This window comes from Oryctolagus cuniculus, chromosome 2 (assembly GCF_051225735.1).
Source record: "Oryctolagus cuniculus isolate XC-2025 breed Fujian yellow rabbit chromosome 2, ASM5122573v1, whole genome shotgun sequence".
Lineage (NCBI taxonomy): Eukaryota > Metazoa > Chordata > Mammalia > Lagomorpha > Leporidae > Oryctolagus > Oryctolagus cuniculus.
In genome coordinates, this window is record NC_142868.1 from 178,694,773 (window position 1) to 178,716,820 (window position 22,048).

At 50.7% G+C, this 22,048-nt stretch overlaps 1 protein-coding gene across 2 annotated transcripts in view; it reads left to right on the forward strand.

Annotated features, from left to right (window-relative positions):
- Positions 1 to 22,048, forward strand: part of ALK (ALK receptor tyrosine kinase) — a 774,540-nt gene that overhangs the window by 690,773 nt on the left and 61,719 nt on the right. For both annotated transcript variants that reach the window (XR_016229509.1, XM_051843042.3), the window contains exons 10-11: positions 4,359 to 4,453; positions 4,608 to 4,733. Coding sequence is in view for 1 of the 2 variants with exons in the window: in XM_051843042.3 (XP_051699002.1) it covers positions 4,359 to 4,453; positions 4,608 to 4,733 (221 nt within the window). In the remaining variant the exon portion in view is untranslated. The remainder of the gene's footprint in view (positions 1 to 4,358; positions 4,454 to 4,607; positions 4,734 to 22,048) is intronic.

The following is a 22,048-nucleotide window of genomic DNA, read 5'->3' on the forward strand; positions in this document are numbered from 1 at the left end:
GAGCAAACTTTGCAGCTCTAGGCTCTCAGGAGTGAAGAAGGAAGGCAGAGAGAGGGGAGGGGAGAGCAGAAAGGGGGAGCTTCCTGCAGCTTTCCTGGAAGGACTCCTTCAGGGGACAGCAGGGACCCTGGCCCTCATTTACCTGCTCAGGCACCGCAGGCCCTCCTGGAATGTATACCCCAGATGTGGCCCAACGTGGAAATCAGCGCCCCATCTGGCTCCTCAGCCTGTGGAGGATGGACTGGGAGGTGTGCACTGGGGTGGAGAACGGGAACATGGGCAGCTTTGGACCCTTGCCGGCTGTGGTGCAGTCAGGTCGCTGTGCCTTCCTGATGTTTCCACCCAGAAACAGAGTTCTCTCTTGCCACCCTTTTATTGCAGAACACCCCAAATTAGTTTCAGTTGTTGGTATCGAATCCCCAAATTCGGATCAGCTCACCCAACGTGCAGAAAGCCAGTCACTGACTTCAGGGTGGTAGAAGAAAGTAGGTGTATATTTGCGAAGTTCAGAGCAAGGAGTGAGGCAGCCATGGCTTAATTCCCTGGCTCCTGGAGGAGCTGGGGGCAAAGGTTCTTCTAGATTGAAATTGGGGCCAAGAGGTGCATGCTCAGCTCCTGTCCAAGCTCCTGGTTGCTCCGTGTTGCTCAAGACCTTCTTTTGATGGGTCAGTGATGCCATGCCCTTGGGGAGTTTTTATGATGGCCAAATGGGCTTCAGTTGTCCTGGGAGAGTTACATGTAAGTGGCAGTTATCTCGTGCTGCAGACCTGGAATTTCTCTGTCCAGACCTGGAATTCCCTAAACAAACCCCTCCAGACAACACTGGCCATCAGGGTTTATGCATCGAAGAAGCAAATGACTTCTTGAGTATAGTGATTAGAACTGTGTCCAGCCAGCTGTACCACCTCCCTAATTCAATGAATTCCCTTTGGTCTTAAAGGTCAATCAAGGACACTTTGGGCTAAGGGTGGGAGTCTGGGTCCAGTGATATCTTCCCTATGCTTTTAGGGACCCTTGAATAGAGGTTTGGTTTCACCTTGCTGTAGCTCCAAGCACTTTGGGGAGTGGCATTTCTCCAACCTTTCCATCTCCTTTAAAAAGAACAGGGCCTGCCAGTCCAGTTGAGAATCCCAGCCTAGGTCTTGTCCTGGGTTACACAGGCTCCAACCAGGAGCTCACCTGTATACAGTGTCCCCTGCAGGGACCTTGGAGACAGCCAAGACTCACAGAGCAACCTAGCGAAGGCATGGGGCACCCGGGTAAGAATCATGAGGAGCAGGGCATCTCACACACTCACCCCTGCCCTGTCTCTGCTTCCTCCAGTTTCCCTGATCTGCTTACCGGTTCCACTGTAATTATCCTAACACAAGTATTTGATTTGGCCACTGTTGTGTTGGCAACCTGCTGTGGCTCCCCGTTTTCAATGAAATGGCAGTAGAAATTCTTCAGCCTGGCTCTCACGTGACCCCACCATCCTGACTTCCTCCCCTACCTCTCACACCAAATGGGTCCTGTCCCCAACAGTGCATCACTTACACTAGCTCCTCCTCCTCCTCCTCACTCCGCTCCACCCCCACACCCACATCCCTGAGTCCTCCTCTGCCTTCAAAACCAATGGAAAAGCCACTTGCTCCGTGAGGCACCCAGTTTCCCCAGGCTGCTGTCATTCTTCTTCCCTGGGCTCTGACAGCACTTGGGTGCACCTCCTGTGGCACCAGCCCCCTTCTGCTCTATTGGACACTGACATAGACACGCCCCATCTCTCCACTGGACAGTAAGCAGTGTGAATGCAGTTTTCCCCTCTGATTCCTCCTAGAACCCTCCCTTCACCCCTAGGCCTAAGGCAGGCCCTAATATCTGACAACTTTATGTGAAATAGAAACCGGTGCTTATCGGGGCCATGAAGAAAGATATCTCGCAAGTGCATGCCCAAGGTCATGGGTGGCTGAGTTCGTGTGTTGTCCATCGTCTCACACACATGCACCCAGCATGCCCAGGTGTCCCCCCACACAGGCCCTGGGGCTTCTCTGCTGCCACTCCTCGCACATCCAGCCAACCACCAGTCTTCTGTGCTGGACTGAGAGACCATGTGGACCCTATCGTGGGGAATGTGACTGGGCTTGGCCATGGCCTCGCCAGATTCAGGCATTGCTTCTTTAAAGCCAGACAGATTCGGATCCTCAGACAGAAAGCATTATTTGTGAATGACCAGATTTCACAAGCCGGGTGAATGCACAGGAAGATTTAGAGTAGTTCAGTTAAGAAGAATCGATGCCAGGCGTGCCGTCCAGATAAGTTTGCCTTTGATTTCAAGGCTTTCCTCCACAGAGAGAGTCCTTGTTCTCTGACCACGATAGCTCAGCCAGCGTCTGCCTCTTCTGCATGCTGCCAGAGGTCTCCTTCTCATGCCTAATGGGCTCCCAGCCCCTGCTGCTGCTGACTCCCTGGCTGGAGCCTGGCTGCCTCTCTGCAAACCCACCTGAGCACATGTTCTACCCCTGCCTGTTTCTACATGTGCCTTTCCCTCTCGGTCAGCTTCTGCTCTCGTCATCCATGCGCCCTCCGTGCTGCTTTCTCCAGTCTCAGTTCTGCCCTGGCTGCTCCACGCTGCCAGTGATCTTGGGGTTCACATTCCCTTCTTCCTCCTCTCTCCTCTCCTCTTCTCTCCTCCCCTCCTCTCACCTCCCCTCCCCTCTCCTCTCTTCTCCTCTCCTTTTCTTTACTTTTCTCTCTCTCTCCTTCTCCCTTGTCTCTCCTCTAACAGCTTTATCAAGCTATTATTTACATTGCATAAAGCTCACCTGTTGTAAGTCACTTAGCAAATCTGCAGAGTTCTGCAAAGAGCATCACGGTCCCATGTGAGGACGTCTTCATCACCCACAGACGCCTATTCTAGATATTTCCTGTACCTGGACTCATTCACCAAGAAGTCTTCACTTATTTATTGTCAGGCTTCCTGAACTTAGCGTACTATTTCTGAGGTCCACTCCCCTGCTATCTTATCTCCTGGTCCATTCTGTTTCATTGCAGAGTAGCATCCTGCTGTATGGCTGGGGAGCATGTGGTTCATCCAGTCACCCACTGATGGGCGTGGGTTCTCCATCAGTGTTTTAACATCCACATTGGAGCAGGTGCACTGTTCTTCAGGTCACTCTTAATCGGCATTCTGAAGGGTGGAAGGGTTTTTAAGGTCTCCAGGAGGCCGGCACCGCGGCTCACTAGGCTAATCCTCCGCTTTGCGGATTCTAGTCCCAGTCGGGGCGCCAGATTCTGTCCCAGTTGTCCCTCTTCCAGGCCAGCTCTCTGCTGTGGCCAGGGAGTGCAGTGGAGGATGGCCCAAGTGCTTGGGCCCTGCACCCCATGGGAGACCAGGAGAAGTACCTGGCTTCGGATCAGCGCCGGCCGCAGCGCGCCGGCCGCGGCGGCCATTGGAGGGTGAACCAACGGTAAAGGAAGACCTTTCTCTCTGTCTCTCTCTCACTGTCCACTCTGCCTGTCAAAAAAAATAAAATTTAAAAAAATTTAAAAAAAGGTCTCCAGGAAACCCTCCCCCTTATAGCAGAAAAGAGTGGATGGATAGCATTCCAGGAAGAGATTTCCCAGGAAACAAATGAACCAAAGGTATTTTTTTGGTCTGGTTTGTCTCATTCTAAAGCCTTTCCTAGCCACAGTCTGAGGACCTGGGCCTCCGAGAATCTGAAACAGCCTAGAAGAAACACTATGTCAATGGATTTACCGTTAGCACTTTACAACCCACTCTGAGATGGTTACAAACACTCCCAGGGCTCACGGTCAAGTCATTTAATCCTTCACAACCAGTCAGGCAACCACAGCTGATGCTGGACAAGACCTGGGATGCTTGAGACCCTGCTGGGTAAGAGATTAATCCTCTGGTTGCTGTAATGGGGCAATGCAGGGGTGCTAGGAAGGAGCCAGATTGTCTGAAGCAGCAAGCCCAAGGCACTTCAGGACAGCAGTTCTGTGAGCCGGCACAGATGCATTCCAATGTCTTGGTAATGATGTCAGCCCCTCGGATGAGCACCCACTGTATTTCAGGCCTGACCATTTCCATCCTTTACACCCGGAAAGCAAAAGAGATCCTCTCAGAGGAACAGAGAGCCCTGGTCCCAGGCCCACGTGCCCCGTCGGGTTTAAGGGCCAGGTGTCAGGTGCCTTCAGAAAGGCAAGTCCTCTGTGTGAGTGAGGTTGGGGAGAGGCTGTCCTCCATCCTCTTGCTGTCACTCTGGGGTTAGCTGAGACTGAAAAGCCGGTGATGAGCACACATCTGCTGGATTCTGCTGCCTGGGACACCAGCCATCCCGTCTGGTCTTCACATGCATTTCTCTCAATGCGTGCAGGTTCTGGCTCCAGATGGTCGCGTGGTGGGAACAAGGATCCAGAGCCACGGTGGCCTTCGACAACATCTCCATCAGCCTGGACTGCTACCTCACCAGTGAGTTCACCCTGCCCCTGCCACTTAACCCCCCACAGCCTCACTGTCCCCTCTAACCTGTGCCCAGCTGTCTCTCCCACCTGCCCGAAAGTGAACTCAGCTACCTGAACCTGAGAACCAGCTAAACCAGCCCCTGGGCTTTTCTCTATTCCAGTCAGTGGAGAGGACAAAACTCTACAGAGCACGGAACCCAGATCAAGAAATCTGTTTGATGGTAGCCCAAACAAGGAGTCGAAACCCAGGGAGGCCACACCAAGGACCCCCACCTTTGACCCTACAGGTAAGGGCTCAGCCCCCAGATCCAAGCAGGCTGATTTCTTGTTGCAAAAGGCAGGAGGCTCCATGCTGCGACTAGGGTGTGAAGTTGCATTTAAACAAGGAAACGACCTGTAGAAGGGGCATCCCCTACACTCTGGCTTCTGGGGCTCCAAAAGAAGGCTTTTTGGTTTTCACGACCTGGACAAAGGAAGCTTCCAGAAGCTGTGCCAAGGAGAAGCTTCCTTCTGTGTTTTGGGGAGGCTCAGACCCCCCACACACCAGAGGACCACTCTGATAGTCTCTCCCCACCTCCTGAACAAAGCAAATCTTACACAGATTTCTTCTCCTCATGGAAAGGGTTTGGGCCCAAGGCCAAGGTTACTGTTGCACAAAGCAGGCTACCCCAAAGCTTCCAGTTGGACAGATTCTCTCCAGAGCTCCCCTCAAACAGTTCTGTTCAGCACATTGCACAGTGGGAGACTTCTCACGGAGCTGTTGGCCTCCAGCCTCTGGCCATCAACTGTAGGTGTGGATTCTCAACCACTGATCATGTCAGGGCGAGGCTCTCAGAACCCAATGTGATCTTCCTGGTGGTTACAGGTCAGAGACACTAATGGGCCTGCCTGTGTCTCCCACTCCCACAAGCCAAGGGGTTCCCCAGGTGGGCCTCGGGGCCTGGGCACTTGATGCTGCTTCTGCCACGAGTAACCTGGAGAGGCTGATACACAGCATACAGTCCGCCCATGCTGTTTCTTATAGAAGATAAGTCTTTATAAAAGAGAGGCACGGATAAATGATAAATCTCTCATTGCTACTTATAAAATCCTTGTGCAAAGTCCAAAAAAGTAGAGACTTAGCCTTTTTTTTTTTTTTTGACATTGAATTCATTGGCTCGCAACTCATTAAACATGAGGAGAGAGCATTGCTTTTCTCCTCTCCCCACCTCTTCCCTTCCTTAGGACTTCAGGACACCTGCCCACGCCCACTTTTCCATCTGGAGGAGAACCTGGCCTGCTGCAATGGCTCCCCACTTCCCTCATTAGCCTCATGGCTCCTGAACCGATCTAGCCTGAAGGGGCAGCCCTGCCTGCCCCCCGCCCCAAAGCCCCACTGATCCACCACCTTTGACTTCTTGGCCCTTGGTCAGCTACCACCTCCTTGTGTGAAAGTTAGGAAACTGACAAAGTTATAAATTCAGGAGGGAGGTGAGGCTTCCCCTTCTGATGTGCAAACTGAACGTGGCTGCAAGCCCCCTGCCCTGGCCCAAGCACCAGCGCTGGCGATATAGCAGAGACTCGAGAAGCACCTGCCGATCGATCGACTGGTGGGCAGCAGCAGGCTCCAGCTAGCTCCTGGGCAGCAGTGTTTAGGAAACAGCCACTGGCCCTGCCTGACTCCAGGTTTATTGCCACCCACTCCCACAGCCCCTAACAGGCTGCTCAGCGAGGGCCTGCCCAGTGGCCACTCTGATGAGGTCACGTGGCTGCAGCCCAGGAGGCAGGAGACCACGGCAGCTGGAACACCAGCCTCCCGCACTGAGCAGCTGTACTCCTAATTCAGGGCTGGGGAACCTTTTTTCTGCCCAGGGCCATTTGGATATTTATAACAATATTCGCAGGCCCTACAAAATTATCCAAATTCGCCTGCTATGGATTTATTGACTTTCGTGTCCTGCCTGCGGTTGCCTCGGCAGGGCCAGACCACGTGATTTCCTGGGCCTTCCACGGCCCACGGGCCAGACATTCCCCACCCCTGCCTGAATTCCTCTGCAAGGGTCTGTGTGTCGGTGTTCCCTCTCCCTTCCCGAATGACCTGAACGCTGGTGGGCCCAGCATGTCCCTGGGCAGCCTCAGGAGTACACCAGCCACCTGGCACTCTGGGAAAGCTCTAGAACAGACCCTCTGCTTGCCCAGGAGCCCCTTGGTGCAGGGAAGAGAAGCTCCAGTGAGGAAGAAGCTGGGCCAGGCTTCCAATACCGCTTCTCCTCCTGGGACCCAAGCAGGGGGCACCTCGGGTCCTGATCAGGTCCCCCAGACCTGCCTTGCTGCAGACCCCTGCGAGTACATGGCGTGAGTGTCTCTGTTTCCTCTGGGAGGATCTCCCTGGGGCAGAACCGCCCTTCCCCATCACCCACAGCAGTATCCCCTGAGCCCCTGGACTCAGCTCCTTTTTTTTTTTTTTTTAAGATTTATTGTATTTCTTTGAAAGGCAGAGTTAGAGAGAGGGAGAAAGAGAGATGCAGAGAAAGGGATCTTCCATCCATTGGTTCACTCCCCAAGTGGCCACAATGGCCTGGACTTGGTCAGGCCAAAGCCAGGAGCCAGGAGCCTCATCCAGGCTTCCCACAGGGGTACAGGGGCCCAAGGACGTGGGCCATCCTCTGCTGCTTTCCAAGGCACATTAGCAGGGAGCTGGATAAGAAGTGGGGCAGCCAGGACTTGAACTGATGCCACAACCCCAGTCCCTAGACTCAGCTTCTGCTCAGGGAGAACAGGCCATACCCTGGCCCTGGCCTCACCTGGCTTTCAGGTAGACCCACCTCCAGTCCTTGTACACTTCCTCTGTGGCCAGTTCTGTGTTCAGTGATGCTAGGCAATACAAGAGCCAGGTCAAGAACTCAAAAGAACTTCCCATGTAGATGAGGATCATGTAAGCAGTTAGTATGATGTCCCTGCAGCAAGAGAGGTTTATGTGGACTCAGGTAGGCCAAGGCCATGGCTGCACTCACTCAGCAATAGTCACCCAGCCAACGTGGGCCCAGCCCCTCCCCTGTGGCTACGGCAAGGAGGGATGACCCAGTCCTCACAGTGCTGGAGCTGCTGGCCCAGGGGAGGAGAGTGGCGGTGGCGTGAAACCAAGCCAGAGCTCAGAGCCTCTATATGAGAGCGCCCCCTGGAGGTGAATAGTGGGAAGGCAAAGGAAACAGACAAGGAGTAAGCTTGACTCCTGTCTCAGGAGTGGACCAGCCTTCGCACTGGCCCCAGGACAGTCACTGTGGCTGCCCTTGGTGGGAGGAGAAGTAAAGAATCTTGCAGCTGGTGGGGAGCAGTCCAGGATATGAACCTGAAGTCTACATTTTTTCCCTAGCTAAGCTACTTGGAAGTATCAAAGTCTCCAATCAGAGATAAACACTAAAAATAGAAGAGCGGCAGGGAGAGCATCCCAGACCAGAGCCCCTGCATGAACAGCAAACAAATCAGCTCCCAACGCTTTGACAAAGAATTGAGGAGACAAGATAATAAGATTTTCTTTGCAAAGTTCAGGGCTGTCAGTTTCTACTGGGCTGGAACAGGGGTGGCTGGTGGCATTTCAGCTCCGCAGCAAGCAAGCCTGAGAGCAACACTGAGCAACACAAAGGCCAAATCGGGTCTTCAGAAAATAGCTACTCCCCGGGTCCCTGCAGCCAGTCCGTCCCGCCCTAGGGGTACCCTCTCCTCCCGGCCCACGGGGCAGAGTGGAATCGCGAAGCGTCCAGGCAGGGCTGTGCAGGTGCATCCCGCACGCCGCATTCTCGGAAGCCGTGAGTCACTTTAGGTAATCAGATGAAGAGGCTGAAAGAGAAAACGGGGCAAGTATTAAGTCCAGGAAAATTACATTTGTCAGCTTTGCACATGCAATTACGCTAACCAAATGGTTGGAATAATGCAATCACAGGGCAACGAAGCTGTCTCTCTCTCTCTCTGTCTCTCTCCCTCAGCTCCCTCTCAGCAATAGTGAAGATTGGGGTGAGATTGGGGTGAGGGGATGCAAGCAGGCTCTGCCACCTTCTCAGGGAAGCCCTGGAGAGGGAACCAGGCCCCCACAGCGCAATGGTTCTTCCTGCCTTAGCCCATGTCTGCGTGGAGTTCAGAAGCAGGAGAGAAGGGCCGAGGGATGCAGCTCAGTCCCAAACACGGTCCCGCTTCGTGGGTCATGGCATCAAAACCACAGCCTCGCCTCTGATATTATTTTATGGGAACAGTTGGTTTGCTAGTTTTTGAGTGTGCATTTCTGCTGGGGGTGGGGGTCAGGGAAGTAAAAGTCATTTAAAATATGTAGAATCGTGGGCAGTTGACTGAATAAGGAGTCAGAAAACCTTGCACCAGCAAGCCTTGGTGCTGGGCTGTTCTGGGACTGGTCCTCCCTCCTGGGACAAGTTAGCAAACCTGTGACAGCACTTGTGTTAGGAGGGTAACACAGATCCAGGAAGAGAAATGCTATTTGGAAAAAGTCAAGGTTGGGAAGTTCACAGTCTCCAAGTCCCCTGCTGTGCCCAGTTCCATGATCCTAAGGTCTAAAGGGATGTGGCATTAGGGAGCCCGCACTTCTGTGGCTCATCTCTCCAGTTAGCCCCTGGCAGCGCTCGTGTGCCCAGGAGTGAGGCTGGCAGACGGTCCATTGCCACACATGACTCAAGAACAGATGCCAATTCCAATGAGAAAGTTTTATGTGTTTCGTATAAATTGATTGAGTCTATTTCTGCTAAATGCATTATCCATTCACCACAGAACAACTATTAGAGTTAATAGAATTTGTAGCTACAGCCATTATACTCCAAGCACACCCTTCTGGGATGACGGCATGGCTGGAAGGCAGGCTTCTCCAGGGCCCCGGCCCCTGCTCACATTTGTCCTCCCACTCGCTGGGGGCCTTTGTGTCCCTCCACCCTTCCACCCTCAGGCCCTGCAAGCCTAGCCATGCCCACTTCTGTGCTGACCTCTTTGCCTTGAATTCACCCAAAATAAATAGCGCCTTCTCGTCCCCACCCCCAGAAACCTGTCATCTTATGCTCACTGGGGATGCAGACAACCCCATTCCAGGCTGGGAGTGGGAGGAAACCCAGACCCCTTCTTAGCTGTCGCTCTTAAGCATGGCAGCCTGGGAGGCAAGGGGCCCAAGATGTGAGAGGTTAGGGGACAAGGCAGGGTAACCAGAAGGTTTCCTGGGGGCTTGGATTAAACTCCGGGGTTAATCATGCCATCAGCAGCTTTCCCCAGAACTGCTCAGCATGTGCCTAATCCAGGACTTCAGAAGGTAGCCGGCAGCTGGTCAGCCCCCTGGGAACACTGGACACAGCCCAGAGTGTCCCCTGTGTGGCTGTGTCCCAAGTCGGGGGAGGGGCGCCTGGGAGTGCTGCTCATTAACAATGCAGATTCGTGGGCCCCTCTAGCAAGCTGTCGGGAAAGTCTGATTAGCACCAAAGCTTGGGGAGCCAGAACTACAGCGCCAGCTCCTCATTACAGCCGAGGAGCCCGGGGCCGGGGGAAGGTGCTGAGTTACGCTCAGAGCCACACAGCCCTCCTGAGCTTCCACCTTGCAGACAGCACGTGCAAAGCCTTGAGTTGCATTCTTGCCACCCTCACTGCACGTTACTGAGCGCCAGGAGCGGTGCTGCGCTCTCAGTGGCATGATCTCATTTCTGGGGGCTGCAGTATGAGTCCGCGTTTCCAGAGGAGGAGAATGAGGCCCAGAGAGTAACTTGCCCTGAGTTATACGCCTTGTGTAAGAGGCTGAGGAGTGAGCTTCTTAACAATCGCACAGAAAGTACTCTTCTCAGCCAGGTAGCATCTGTTAGCACCAACTTAGGACAGAGGCACCTTAGAGGGATCCCAGCGTTGGATGGGTCCTCTGAAGGAACCTCTCCTCTGAACACTCTGCTTCTTATGTTAGTTTTTGCTTAAACGGCACATCTGCATCTTCACTCACATTCAAGACAGTGCACGAGGCAGGCCAGTGCCTCCATGCACATGTAAGAAAGCTGATAATTGCAACTAATCGGCATTCCGCCTTGCTCCCCAGCGTTCGCGGATGCCCAGCCACTGGAGAGAACAGTTCTTTAGAGGGTGGCTGGCTTGCAGCCCTACATACAACTCGGGGGAGCCAGAGACTGCACTGCCGTTTCCTGCTCACTGCACTGCTGCGTGGTCGCCCTTTTACTAGTCTCAGGTTATCGCCTATTGATGGCCGGCACACTAGTGATGACACATGAAGCATGAGCCGTGACAAGGCTCGCGGGCCCCCAGGCACTGCCACAGGTTGGCCTCCTCCCCGTTAGGTTGTCAGTCTTCATTTGGGTGTGCCTGCCCTCACTGGGAGCAAGCAGGCTGTGGAATTAATTCGTGATTCATGATCCCCGTCACTGATAGTACAGGGTCCCTTCCCGCAAGGGAAGTGGCTTGGTCCAAAGGAGAGCCAGTCGGCACCCCCCAGAGGTGGCCACCACTGAGGACCAGCTAAGGGGGAGAAAGCACTTCCCCCAGTAACCCTGGGGGCAGTGACAGAGCGGAAGTGAAGCCGGGGTTGAGGGCAGAGTGCCCACCAGCTACAGAGCTCCCCAGTGTGTGTCCCAGCATTTGTAGCATCCGTCCAGTTGTACATGGGACGGCAGGTGCTAAGCACATTCAGTCTCCTGCAGACCTCCTGAGTTTAGACATCACCACAAGGAAGCAATGCAGTGTCTTTCTTTTAAACTATTCTTAAATTTTTAATTGACCTATAATAATTTCATGTATGTATGGGGCAGAGTGTGATATTTCAATCCATGCACACGATTGTAATAATCAGATCAGAGTAACTGGAGTTCTCAGCATGGCTTTTTTTTTTTTTTTTTTTTTTTTTGACAGGCAGAGTGGACAGTGAGAGAGAGAGACAGAGAGAAAGGTCTTCCTTTGCCATTGGTTCACCCTCCAATGACCGCCACGGCTGGCGTGCTGAGGCCAGCGCACCTCGCTGATCCGATGGCAGGAGCCAGGTACTTCTCCTGGTCTCCCATGGGATGCAGGGCCCAAGTACTTGGGCCATCTTCCACTGCACTCCCTGGCCACAGCAGAGAGCTGGCCTGGAAGAGGGGCAACTGGGACAGAATCCGGCACCCCGACCGGGACTAGAACCCGGTGTGCCGGCGCTGCTAGGCGGAGGATTAGCCTAGTGAGCCATGGCGCCGGCCCTAGCATGGTCTTAACAAATGCAGATGACCTGTGTCCAAATCCCAGCTCCACTGCTCACTGTCAGCATCTCTGTGCCTTTGCTTCCTCACATCAGAACTAGGGCTTATCTGATTAATGCTCACATCACACAGGTGAGGAGCACACAATGCGTGTCCAGGGCTGGAAGAGGCCTCTGATACATGGTGGATTATCAATTCTCCCCACTTTAGAGTTGAGAAAGCAAAGGATCAGAAAGGTTGTGTGACTTGCCCCCCAACCCAGTACAGAGCCAGGGTTCAAAGCCAAGCCGGCTCACTCCAAAGTAGGGACACCACCAAATACCGCCCGGCTGCAGACCAGCGTCAAGGCTGTAATTCTTGCTGCCTCCAGATCAGCTGTTTTCTCTTTCCACCCAGGAGGTCCAGCTTAGTGCTCAAGACAGGCCACATGGCTTCTTTCCCCAAATCCCAGTCCTTACGAAAAACACTCATATGGTGTCAGTTCCATTTACCAAGCTTGTGTTTGGGTGCCTTGTCTGTGCCAAAGCCTGTGCTGGCCACCTCACGGCCTGCAGCTATGAACAAACCAAAGTGCTTGCCTTGGAAAATGCCTCCTGCTGAGTTTTGCCTGTATCAGCCCCAGATGAAGCCCCTGTTATGCCGGCTCCCTTTTCAGCTTCCAGTTCTGATCACACCTGGAATGTGAACAGGGCCCTGCATGAGGTGGCGCGTTGTAAAATGCGCTGAACCCATCCTCATTCGGGGGAAGAAACCCGGAGTCCTGGGCACTGGAGCCCCAGATCTTACCACTCAGCTTGGATGGACTCAAAATCGCCTTGTGACCCCCGCCCGCAACTGACACCATGTGATGTCTGGGATTATGGCGAAGCTGCCAACGGGGCACCTTAGTGCCACACTGATACTGCTGCTCCCCCGAGTAGCAGACAAGAGCCATCGCCTTTCTTTCTGCCCGCTGGCCTGAGAAAACATGTTGTTTTTTCCCATTTGTTTCGGTGGAGGGTTACGTAAGTGGGAGACAATAAATGATCCAGGCTCTCTGGGCTCAGCATGGCTTGATTAAGATCATTTAGCTCAAAGACTAGTGGAACACAGAAGGCCCCTCCATCAGGGCAAGCGCATTAAGCACTTGTTGTTTGGGAAGGCCACTTTTAATTATCCCTCTTCTCCCAGACTTGCTCCTCCTGCCTGTAAAATAACCCTGCATCCCCTCTGAGCCTATTCAGCTCTCTGCTTGCCGCAGCAAAGCTTGGGGATCTTGGACAGAGAAGTGTTTTGCTTTGTTTGTGTTTTAATCACCTGAGCCCAGAGCTGGACAGGAGAAAGCAGGAGAAAGCAGGAGAAAGGCGAACATGCTGACTCTTAACCACAAAAGGGGTCTTTCCTGCCTGCCCCTCTTCCCTACCGGGAGAAAGAAAAGCAAGAGTTGGAACTGCCACTGACTCAGGGAGGAGAGAAAGCACAAGGCTGAACCCAGCCCAGGCAGGTCCCTCCCTCTGGGTGTTCACACAGAAGACGAGGAGGCCAAGAAAAGCACTTGCCACAGGATTGGGCTCTGGGTGGCTGGTAGTTATCTCTTGCACAGTAGCATGGTGGCTCCAAACAACACATGTTTGTTGTAGCAGCTCCTCCAGGCACAATTCAGCTGCTTGTCCTGTCTCATAGTCTCACAGAAGGTGACAGGCAAGCTGCCAGCCAAGGTCAAGGTCTCGTCCAAAGCTTGGTTGGAGTATCATTCATTGCTAAGCCCACATGGTCACTGACAGTTCTTGAAGAGTGGTTGGCTTAGGGCCTCTGTTCCTGAGTGACTGGAGGTCACCCTCAGTTCTCCTTCCCCATAGCAGCTTGAGTTATGAAAGCCAGTCAAGAGAGACACAGTCCACTAGCAGGACAGAAGTTATAGTCTAACAGTCATGAAGATGCCGTCCCATCACCTTGGCTAGGTGCTGTGGGTTACAAGCAGCTCCCAGGTGTCACCCATACTCAGAGGCAGGGCATTACACAAGGGCACAGGTATCAGGAAATGGGCATCGCTGGCCATGTGAGAGCCTACTGGCATTGGCTTTGGGGTGCCAGTAATCAGCCTATTACAAGGAAGCTCTGGGAGCCTACCACAGGCTCTGATGGGCAGAAGTCCTCGAATCAATCTTAAGCTCATCTGTTCAATATTCCACAAAGATGTAAATATTCACAAAGCAACTTCTGAGTGCCAGGCAATAGGGTGATGGTAAGGGGTCGGCAGAGAATCCTAGAGACCAGCGTTCTCCCTGTGCACCTAAGGAGAGTCAGGCTGGGCCTCAGTTCCTGAATCCATGAAGCAGGGACAATAGTTACTCGCCACAGTTCTTTCTCAGAGCTGGCTATTGTGAGATCTTTTCCAATACTCTTTCAAAGGTACAGAACAGTATACTGATAGAAACTGTTGTGATGTGGCTAAAATATGGAACCAAAGAGATTAGACAAAGCCACTCACTCTCATATGTAGCCTTCTGTAAATATTCAACAAAATTGTGGTGGGCCCCCTCCTCTGAGCTGCTCATTGGTTTATGCATACACACAAGTATACATTTGGGTACACTTTCCTCAATTTTTTTGCAAAAGTGCCAAGCAAATTCTAGTTTATGGCCTAGACACGTTACAGAAGGAGGAAGGATAGTATTTTGCATTTGGGATCCTCTCAATCGGTTTCCCCAATGCAATCAATCAGCCCTTTGCAAGTGAATCCCTCAAACTCCACTCACTTGGGATAAATAAATGACGTGTGTGGATGCGGAGAATTTCCCCACTCATCAATATCCATTGAAAAGGGTCTTTAGTTTCTAAAGTTTATCAAGGTCTCAAAGCTGGAGGTTCCAGAATCTTCTCCATGGAAACTTTTTCAAACAAATCTCATGTGATTAGAGAGGCCTTGTTTTTCTAGAGAATAGTGAAAGTGACTTCATGTAAGGTGAGAGCAAATTTTATGCATCTAATTGCTACTATTATGTAGTAAGTGGCTGATAGATTTGATGATGACATGCCAGAATTACGGTAGCAAGGTAAGGATAATAAAGTACAGCCTAGGTTTGTCTAGCAACTTACCTGAGAATCAGAAATACCTGGGCTACAGAATAGCTCCCTGGAAAACAATCTATTACTTTCCTCTCAGCCAGCTTTATGATTTTTTAAAAAAGGTTTATTTTATTTATTTGAAAGTGAGAGGGATGGGGAGGGGGTGGCCATGGGGAGACACAGAGAGAAAGATCTTCCACTGATTCTCTCCCCAAACAGCCACACAGCATAGGCTGGGCCAGGCTGGAACTAGAAGCCAGGGACTCCATCTGGGTCTCCCCCATGAGTGTCCAGGGCCCAAGTACTTGGGCTATCTTCTGCTGCCTCCCAGGCACATTAGCGGAGAACTAGATCAGAAGTGGGGCACAGAAGTGCAGTGGAGGATGGCCCAAGTGCTTGGGCCCTGCACCTGCAAGGGAGACCAGGAGAAGCACCTGGCTCCTGGCTTTGGATCAGCGTGGTGCGCCAGCCACAGTGCGCCAGCCGCAGCGGCCACTGGGGGGTGAACCAACGGAAAAAGGAAGACCTTTCTCTCTGTCTCTTTCTCTCTCATTGTCCACTCTGCCTGTCAAAAAAAAAATAAAATAAAATAAAAAAAATAATAAAAAAGAAGTGGGGCAGCCAAGATTCAAACAGGTGCTCTGATATGGAATGACGGCATAACAGGCAGTGGCTTAACCCTCTGTGCCACGACACTGGCCCTCAACTGATTGCATGATTTTGATGCTACTAGCTAGTCTGGTCTGTCATCCATTCACTTCCATCATCCATCAGATCTGGTGAACCCCATCGTGTGTTGCTTTAGCACTAATACACAAGCTCCAAAGGGTCAAAAGTGTCCCCCTGTCCACGCACAGTACCCCCAGGACGCAGGGCCTCCCCTTTCTGACTGTTCCAGTGGGTTGGAGGCTATCTGGCCTATTCTTTTTAGTTGAGGTCTTGTTTTGCATCTCACAAAGGTTTATTTACCACCATTTGTGTGACTGACACACATCTGGGATCCCGGACACAAAAGGGTGAACCAAATAGATGAAGTCCTTCCTCCTGAGCACAGGCGCTAGTGGGGAGACAGACAGCAAGCAGGTGTGCAGATGGTACACACGCTTCCATACAGGGACGGACAATGTAAGAATGGAAACAAGTTAAGGGGCCGGCAGAGACAATGGCAGAGGCTGTGTGGAGTGCACACATGTTCTGTGATGATGGGGTGCAGAGCCAGAAAACTTCAGGGTTCCAGGGTGTCAGAGCAGAACCAGGAAAACACAGTGGTGCCTAACACCAAGACCCGACTTTTTACTCTCAGGGTGGTGTGGCCTGGGCCACCTTCACAACGTAGATGCAGCAAACACAGTGCTAAGGCCCTGATGGTGAAATGTGCTGAGGTACAGCGCAAGTGGGTGACGAAAGAGGAGCTACCTCAGCTGAGCACTCCAGGCCAGGGAACGTGGCTCAGGCACCTGGCAGCATCTAAACCTGCTCCAGATCCACGCACAGGGCTGTTTGCAGGACAGCATCAGGATTCTCCAGGTCATCGGTGTTTGCTTTACAAGTAGGTGGGAGTCTCCTCCTGGTTGAAGCAGGACCCCCGTGGAGTCCACTTCCATGACAAAGATTTATTTTATAGGTGACTGCTGAGACTAATTCAGCAGCCCTGTGGGTGATCCTGTCATAAGTCTGGCGCCTGTGGTTGTCAGGACTCAACCTGCAACCTCTTGGCCTTCCGCTCACACTTGTTGCCTCGCGCTTACAAAATGCTGTTGCATCTCCAGCCACCATGACTGCACTGCAAAGAGAAATGTCCCTTCTTCCCTCCCTTCCTCCGGCCCTCCAGTCTGGTGTTCTTTGCCTTCTCTCACGGGTCCTAACGCTCACTGACTGCTCCCTCTCTAACTCTGATGTTTGGATGTTCACCCTGTCATGTTCTCAACTCATCTCAGAGGGTCTGGGGCCCAGTCCCAGTAGCCGGGACACGTGTCCCTCATGACTCCAAATCTCCTGCCTCGTTGGGCTGCCTGCACTTCCGTCTGCCCATCTTTTAGCTGTTAACCATGCCAAGGGCCTTGAAAGGATTTCACTGGTTATGAAGAAGCAAACTAAGAATAGAGCAGTGAGAAGCTGTGACCTCCTGCTCTGTTGCCTCGCTCTCAGGAGCTGGTGAATTTACAGCAGGAGGCGGCAAATCCTAATCCCACAACCCCTATATTGATGCGCTCCATCAAGTCCTCCCTCCTGGAAGAGATCCTTGACTCTTGGGACCTGAGTGTGGCGGGGCTGGTACACGAACCACCACCACTTCCCACTTAAGCCACCAGATCCATTATGTGTAACCCGCAGATGGGTGAGGCCTCAGTACCCATGTCAATAACAAATACTTTATTAGCACAGCTCTGGCCTGAAGCCAGCTTGGGAATAACCAAATTAGCCCTGAGGCCTCCCTTAACTTAATTTTGACAGCTCTGCTTTCGGGACTGTGTTTCCCGGCGACCTTTCCCGTCTCCCGTGTGTGTTACTGCCTTTCCCCTGGGGAGCCGGGGGTGACTGAGAACGCAGCACAGCAACCATTGCAGGGGCCATTAAAGCTCCCACCAATTGCTGGGCGTCAAAGCTGTTTAGGGAAATTCGGTCGTAAAAGCAGCTTTTATCTCAGTAGCCCTGACTCACTGCCCCATGGGTGGAGAGCTCGCTTCCTCGGAGGCCCCTTCTGAGACACGGGGTCCTCCCTGTCGGCAGGGAGGGACATGGGCCCCTCTCTGGTCTTTGATCCCTGGGACGCCTGCCCGTCAAGGGGAACTGTGTGGGAAACAAAGGAGACTAAAATGTCAAAGTAAAAATGAGATGGTGTGAGTGAGCGTATCTAGTATAAGGCAGGGCTGATGTTTTAACTGTTAGTGTCACCATTGTAATTTCTCATCATCGAAAGAGAATAGCATGCCCATGTCCCACACCGGAGTTCCTGGGTTCAGGTCCGAGCACTACTCTCAGATTCTAGCTTCCGGTTAGTACAGACCTTAGGAGGCAACAGGGATGACTCAAGTAGTTGGGTCTCTGCCACCCTGGATTGAGTTCCCAGCTCCTAGCTTTGGCACAACCCAGTTCTGGCCATTGCAGGCATTTGAAAGAGTGAATGGGAGCTCACTCTGTCTTCCTCTCTCTCTCAGACTCTCAACAACAAAGGGGGAGAGAGAGAGCAAGAGAGAGAGAAATAGCATAAAACTTTGTATGAACAAAATGTGTATGTGTATGTATGTATGCACAGAAGCATGTATGTATGCACGTATATGAAACACACACGTGTGTGTGTGTGTGTGCCCATACGTGAAAAATAAACTCAATGTGAGAAACTAACTAGAAGAGCAGCATGGAAAATTCATCAACTGAAAGCAATTTGTGTTGTACAAAGAGTAAATGCAATCCCTTTTAGCCTCAGGTTTGCTCTGTAATCATGAGCCATTTGTTTAAGTTTTCTACATGATTGACTATATTATGAGATAAAAGTAACAATTCTTTCCCAGTCCCCATCTACCGACCTAACACGATTGTAAGGAGCTAATCTCATTGGAGAATGCAGATGCTACAGTAATTATATACATTGAAATTGAAACCCTGCTCATTCAGAATCATAGTAACATCCATTTATCTGAGGGTAGACTTCCAGGACTTTCCACCAGCCCCCAAGTGGGAATACCAAAATGTAAATATGCTCCAAAACTGTGAAGTAAAGGCTGGCTGCCCCTCAGCCTGATACACCCCCTCATGCCCTTAATGACACTGGGTATAAAATACGATTGCACGGAGGAGAGCGCGCTGAAGTGCTGGGAAAGCAGACACAGCCGCAGAGAGAGAACTGGCTCGTAGAACACATGTCCCTGAAGAACACCGCGAGTCCTGCAACACTACCACGAAAAGGCTGAATCCTGCTTCGTAGGCTGCACCCTGCAAACGTAGAACGTGATGTGGCAGCAGGTTCTACACCAGCGTCATTGGAGCTATCCCGGAGGAGTCGGAATGCAGGGGAGGGACCCGGGCCAGCAGCTGGTGCAAAGGGGCCCATCCCAGCCAGTGAGCACAAGTGATTCTTGCCCAGCATTTATTTTAAAAATCATGGAAAGATGGCAGCAATTGTGGTACCAGCACCATTCTTTAAATCTCTCCGAGTCCCTGTATAAAAACAGTACATGTGTATAACAAAACGGAAAACCCACAGGTAACATTTACAATAAAATCTCATGATGAGATGTTCCCCTCCAAGCCCCAAAATACAAGTGAGAACCAGGCACCCACAAGCACAGACCTGTCCAGTGTCGTCTGTGCAAAAGGAAGGGGAGGAACGCAGCAAGCTGTCTTGTGAGGCTGAGTGGGAGAACCACGACGACCGAGAGACGGCACTGGGAGGAATACAGTGTCACCCTGAGAACAGCTGCGATGCTGGGAGAGGCACTGCCCACTGCGGTGGTGTGTGCGTGCCGGGGGCCTGTGCAGTGAACCGGACGAGCTAGAAGAGTGTCTCACCAGCCCTCCTTTCCGGGAAGGCACTCACACAGAGAAGAAATTCCTGGGAGTGAAGTCAACGTGGTGTGGGACGAGGATAACAGAGACAAGAAAATAAATAAATAAATAAGAGAATTTCCAGGTAAAAGTAGGGGGGAGAAACTTTAGAGAGAAAACTGCCCTGTTTCTAAACACATTTTTTAAAAGAGTAAAAGAAGCTCTGTGCAGTTAGAAAAACTCCTGAACCCTAAAAATTCAGGCAAAACTAATTTCACAAAGGAATGCGGAGCTACCGAAAACAAAGCTCCTGCAGCTTCACAGTGCGGGACCGAGGGTATGGAAGGCAGCCCGGCCCCTCTGCAGAAGACGAAGGCAGGCCTGGAAGATGTGTGCACACAGCAGGTCCAAATGCAAACTCCTATTCCAAAATAAGCTAAGAGGCATGAGGACAATAATATAAGACATGAAAAAACAGACTAAGCTCAGAAAATAGATCATAGAACTCAGAAAAGAATCTTAAATATAAGATATTTTCAGAAATGGGCCGGCGCCGCGGCTCACTAGGCTAATCCTCCACCTTGCGGCGCCGGCACACCAGGTTCTAGTCCCGGTCGGGGCACCAGATTCTGTCCCGGTTGCTCCTCTTCCAGTCCAGCTCTCTGCTGTGGCCCGGGAGTGCAGTGGAGGATGGCCCAGGTGCTTGGGCCCTGCACCCCATGGGAGACCAGGAGAAGCACCTGGTTCCCAGCTTTGGATCAGCACAGTGCGCCAGCTGCAGCACGCCAGCCGCGGCGGCCATTGGAGAGTGAACCAACTTTTGTAAAGGAAGACCTTTCTCTCTGTCTCTCTCTCTCTATCCACTCTGCCTGTAAAAAAAAAAAAAAAAAAAGATATTTTCAGAAATGAACTTTAAACCGAAGGAAGAACAAATGAGGATTAATGCCTCATGAGAAACTGGAGATGAAAACAGGGCGTTCTTAAAAATGAGAAAGCAGGAGTCAAAGACACACAGAGGATATCCAACGTAAGACAGCACTGATACCGGAAAGAGAGAAGCAAAGAGCTGGAGCAAAATGAATACTTAAAGCTATAAACTAAGAAAAATTTCTCTATCAAAACTACTTAATAAAGGAGTACACTGTACACCTGAGAATATTGACCCAGAATGAACAATAAAAAAGCATGTTCTGGTAAAACTGCTGAACTTTCAAGAAAAAAACACTTTGAGCACCTAAGGAAAACATTAACTGATCTATTAGAGAAGTAAATTTAGATCATCAGAATTTTTAGAGTAGTAATTTATATCAGAAGAAAATGAAATTGCACATTTAATAGAATCTGGAGAACAATATATTATCAACATCCACGAATCCAAGGAATATTACCCCTTTGAGCCCTTTCTGCCCTTAGAAAGCATACTTTAAAACAAGCTTCAGACAACAAAAATAACTCGAGAACTATCAACATAACGATTAGAGTGAGCATTAAACACACTGTAGCTGCAGAACTAAGACTCCATGGGGGTTGGGAGAGGAGAGGATATGTAATGTCTGTCTACCCAGTGTAGATATAGTACAAGAAATGATGGGGGAATGGAATCCACATCTCTGCTACAAAGTACTTACTTCTCATTTTTATGTTCATAATGGTGCTAATGTATAAGTACTGTTACTCTGATGCGGTTGTATGTATAAGGAAAGATAATGTAAGTTTGTAATTACAGGGACTTTAATTCCATTACCGCCTGTGTTCTTGAGAAACATGATTCTCACTGTGGAGAAAGAAATTCAGATGTAATACAGAAGAAGTTACATAAAAATCTCTGTAGTCTCAAATTTGAACTGGACTACATGAGTTATTTTATCAGACACATAAGTATATGTATTTCATATGCATCTATGCTGACACTGATAGACATGTGTGAACATATAATTTCTAGCTCTGTTCCCTAAAGAAGACTAGAAACAGTCACTGACCCAGTAGCAATGAGCTTCCATGGCACTCCGATTCTGTCATTAAAATTCCTTTAACTTCTAAAAGAAACCAGAGCTTTTGGGGAATGTGTGATTCCAGGTCTGGGGAAGCAACTTTTTGTCACACCATTCAGCAAGGAAGCTTTCAAGTCTACTCAGCTCATGACAGAAGGTCTCAGGGCAAAGATGTGATTGCTTCAGCTTCCCAAGGATAATAATTATGAGTAAATAAAAGAATTCTCAATGACTTATGACATGCAAACAAGAAATCGACCTCTTCAGATGATAGAGAACCAATTCAGTATCTTGAAAGTTGTAAAGGAAGAAGAACTGAGCATTTACTCTGCCTTTCCTATTTGGCCTATTTTACTGACTAATCAAGTCCCACATGGGGGGGAGCATCTCTTTATTATATTCCAGTTAATAAATGAAATAATGACACAATTAGAATAGCATTGTTTCACAGCTCCTGATAAATAAATGGATATAGGTATGGAGCTTCAGCAAACAGAAAACAAAAGGACCAATAGTCAGACATTAAGTGATTCCTCATGAAAGATTTCAGCTGTAGCCTTGCAGAAGGATCTCGTCAGCAATTGGGAGGACAGATGAACATGTTGAGGTGCACCCGAGAGATGCAGCCAGCAAGCTCTAGACTCTAGGGACTGCCCCGGGACAGATGGTCCAGATTCTCCAAAAGATAAAATAAGGAGCAAGAAGGAGTAGAAGATTCTGCAGATTTAAATAAGCAAACCAAAGCATTCTGACGGGCAAGAGTAGAGAACAGTGCCTAGGGGTGGTGTGCATTTGAGTGATGAAACTATTAACTTCGAGGAAGTAACTATTATGCAATCCAAGATAACTATTCCTTGTAGGACTGATGGAACGGGTGAGACTGGAGAG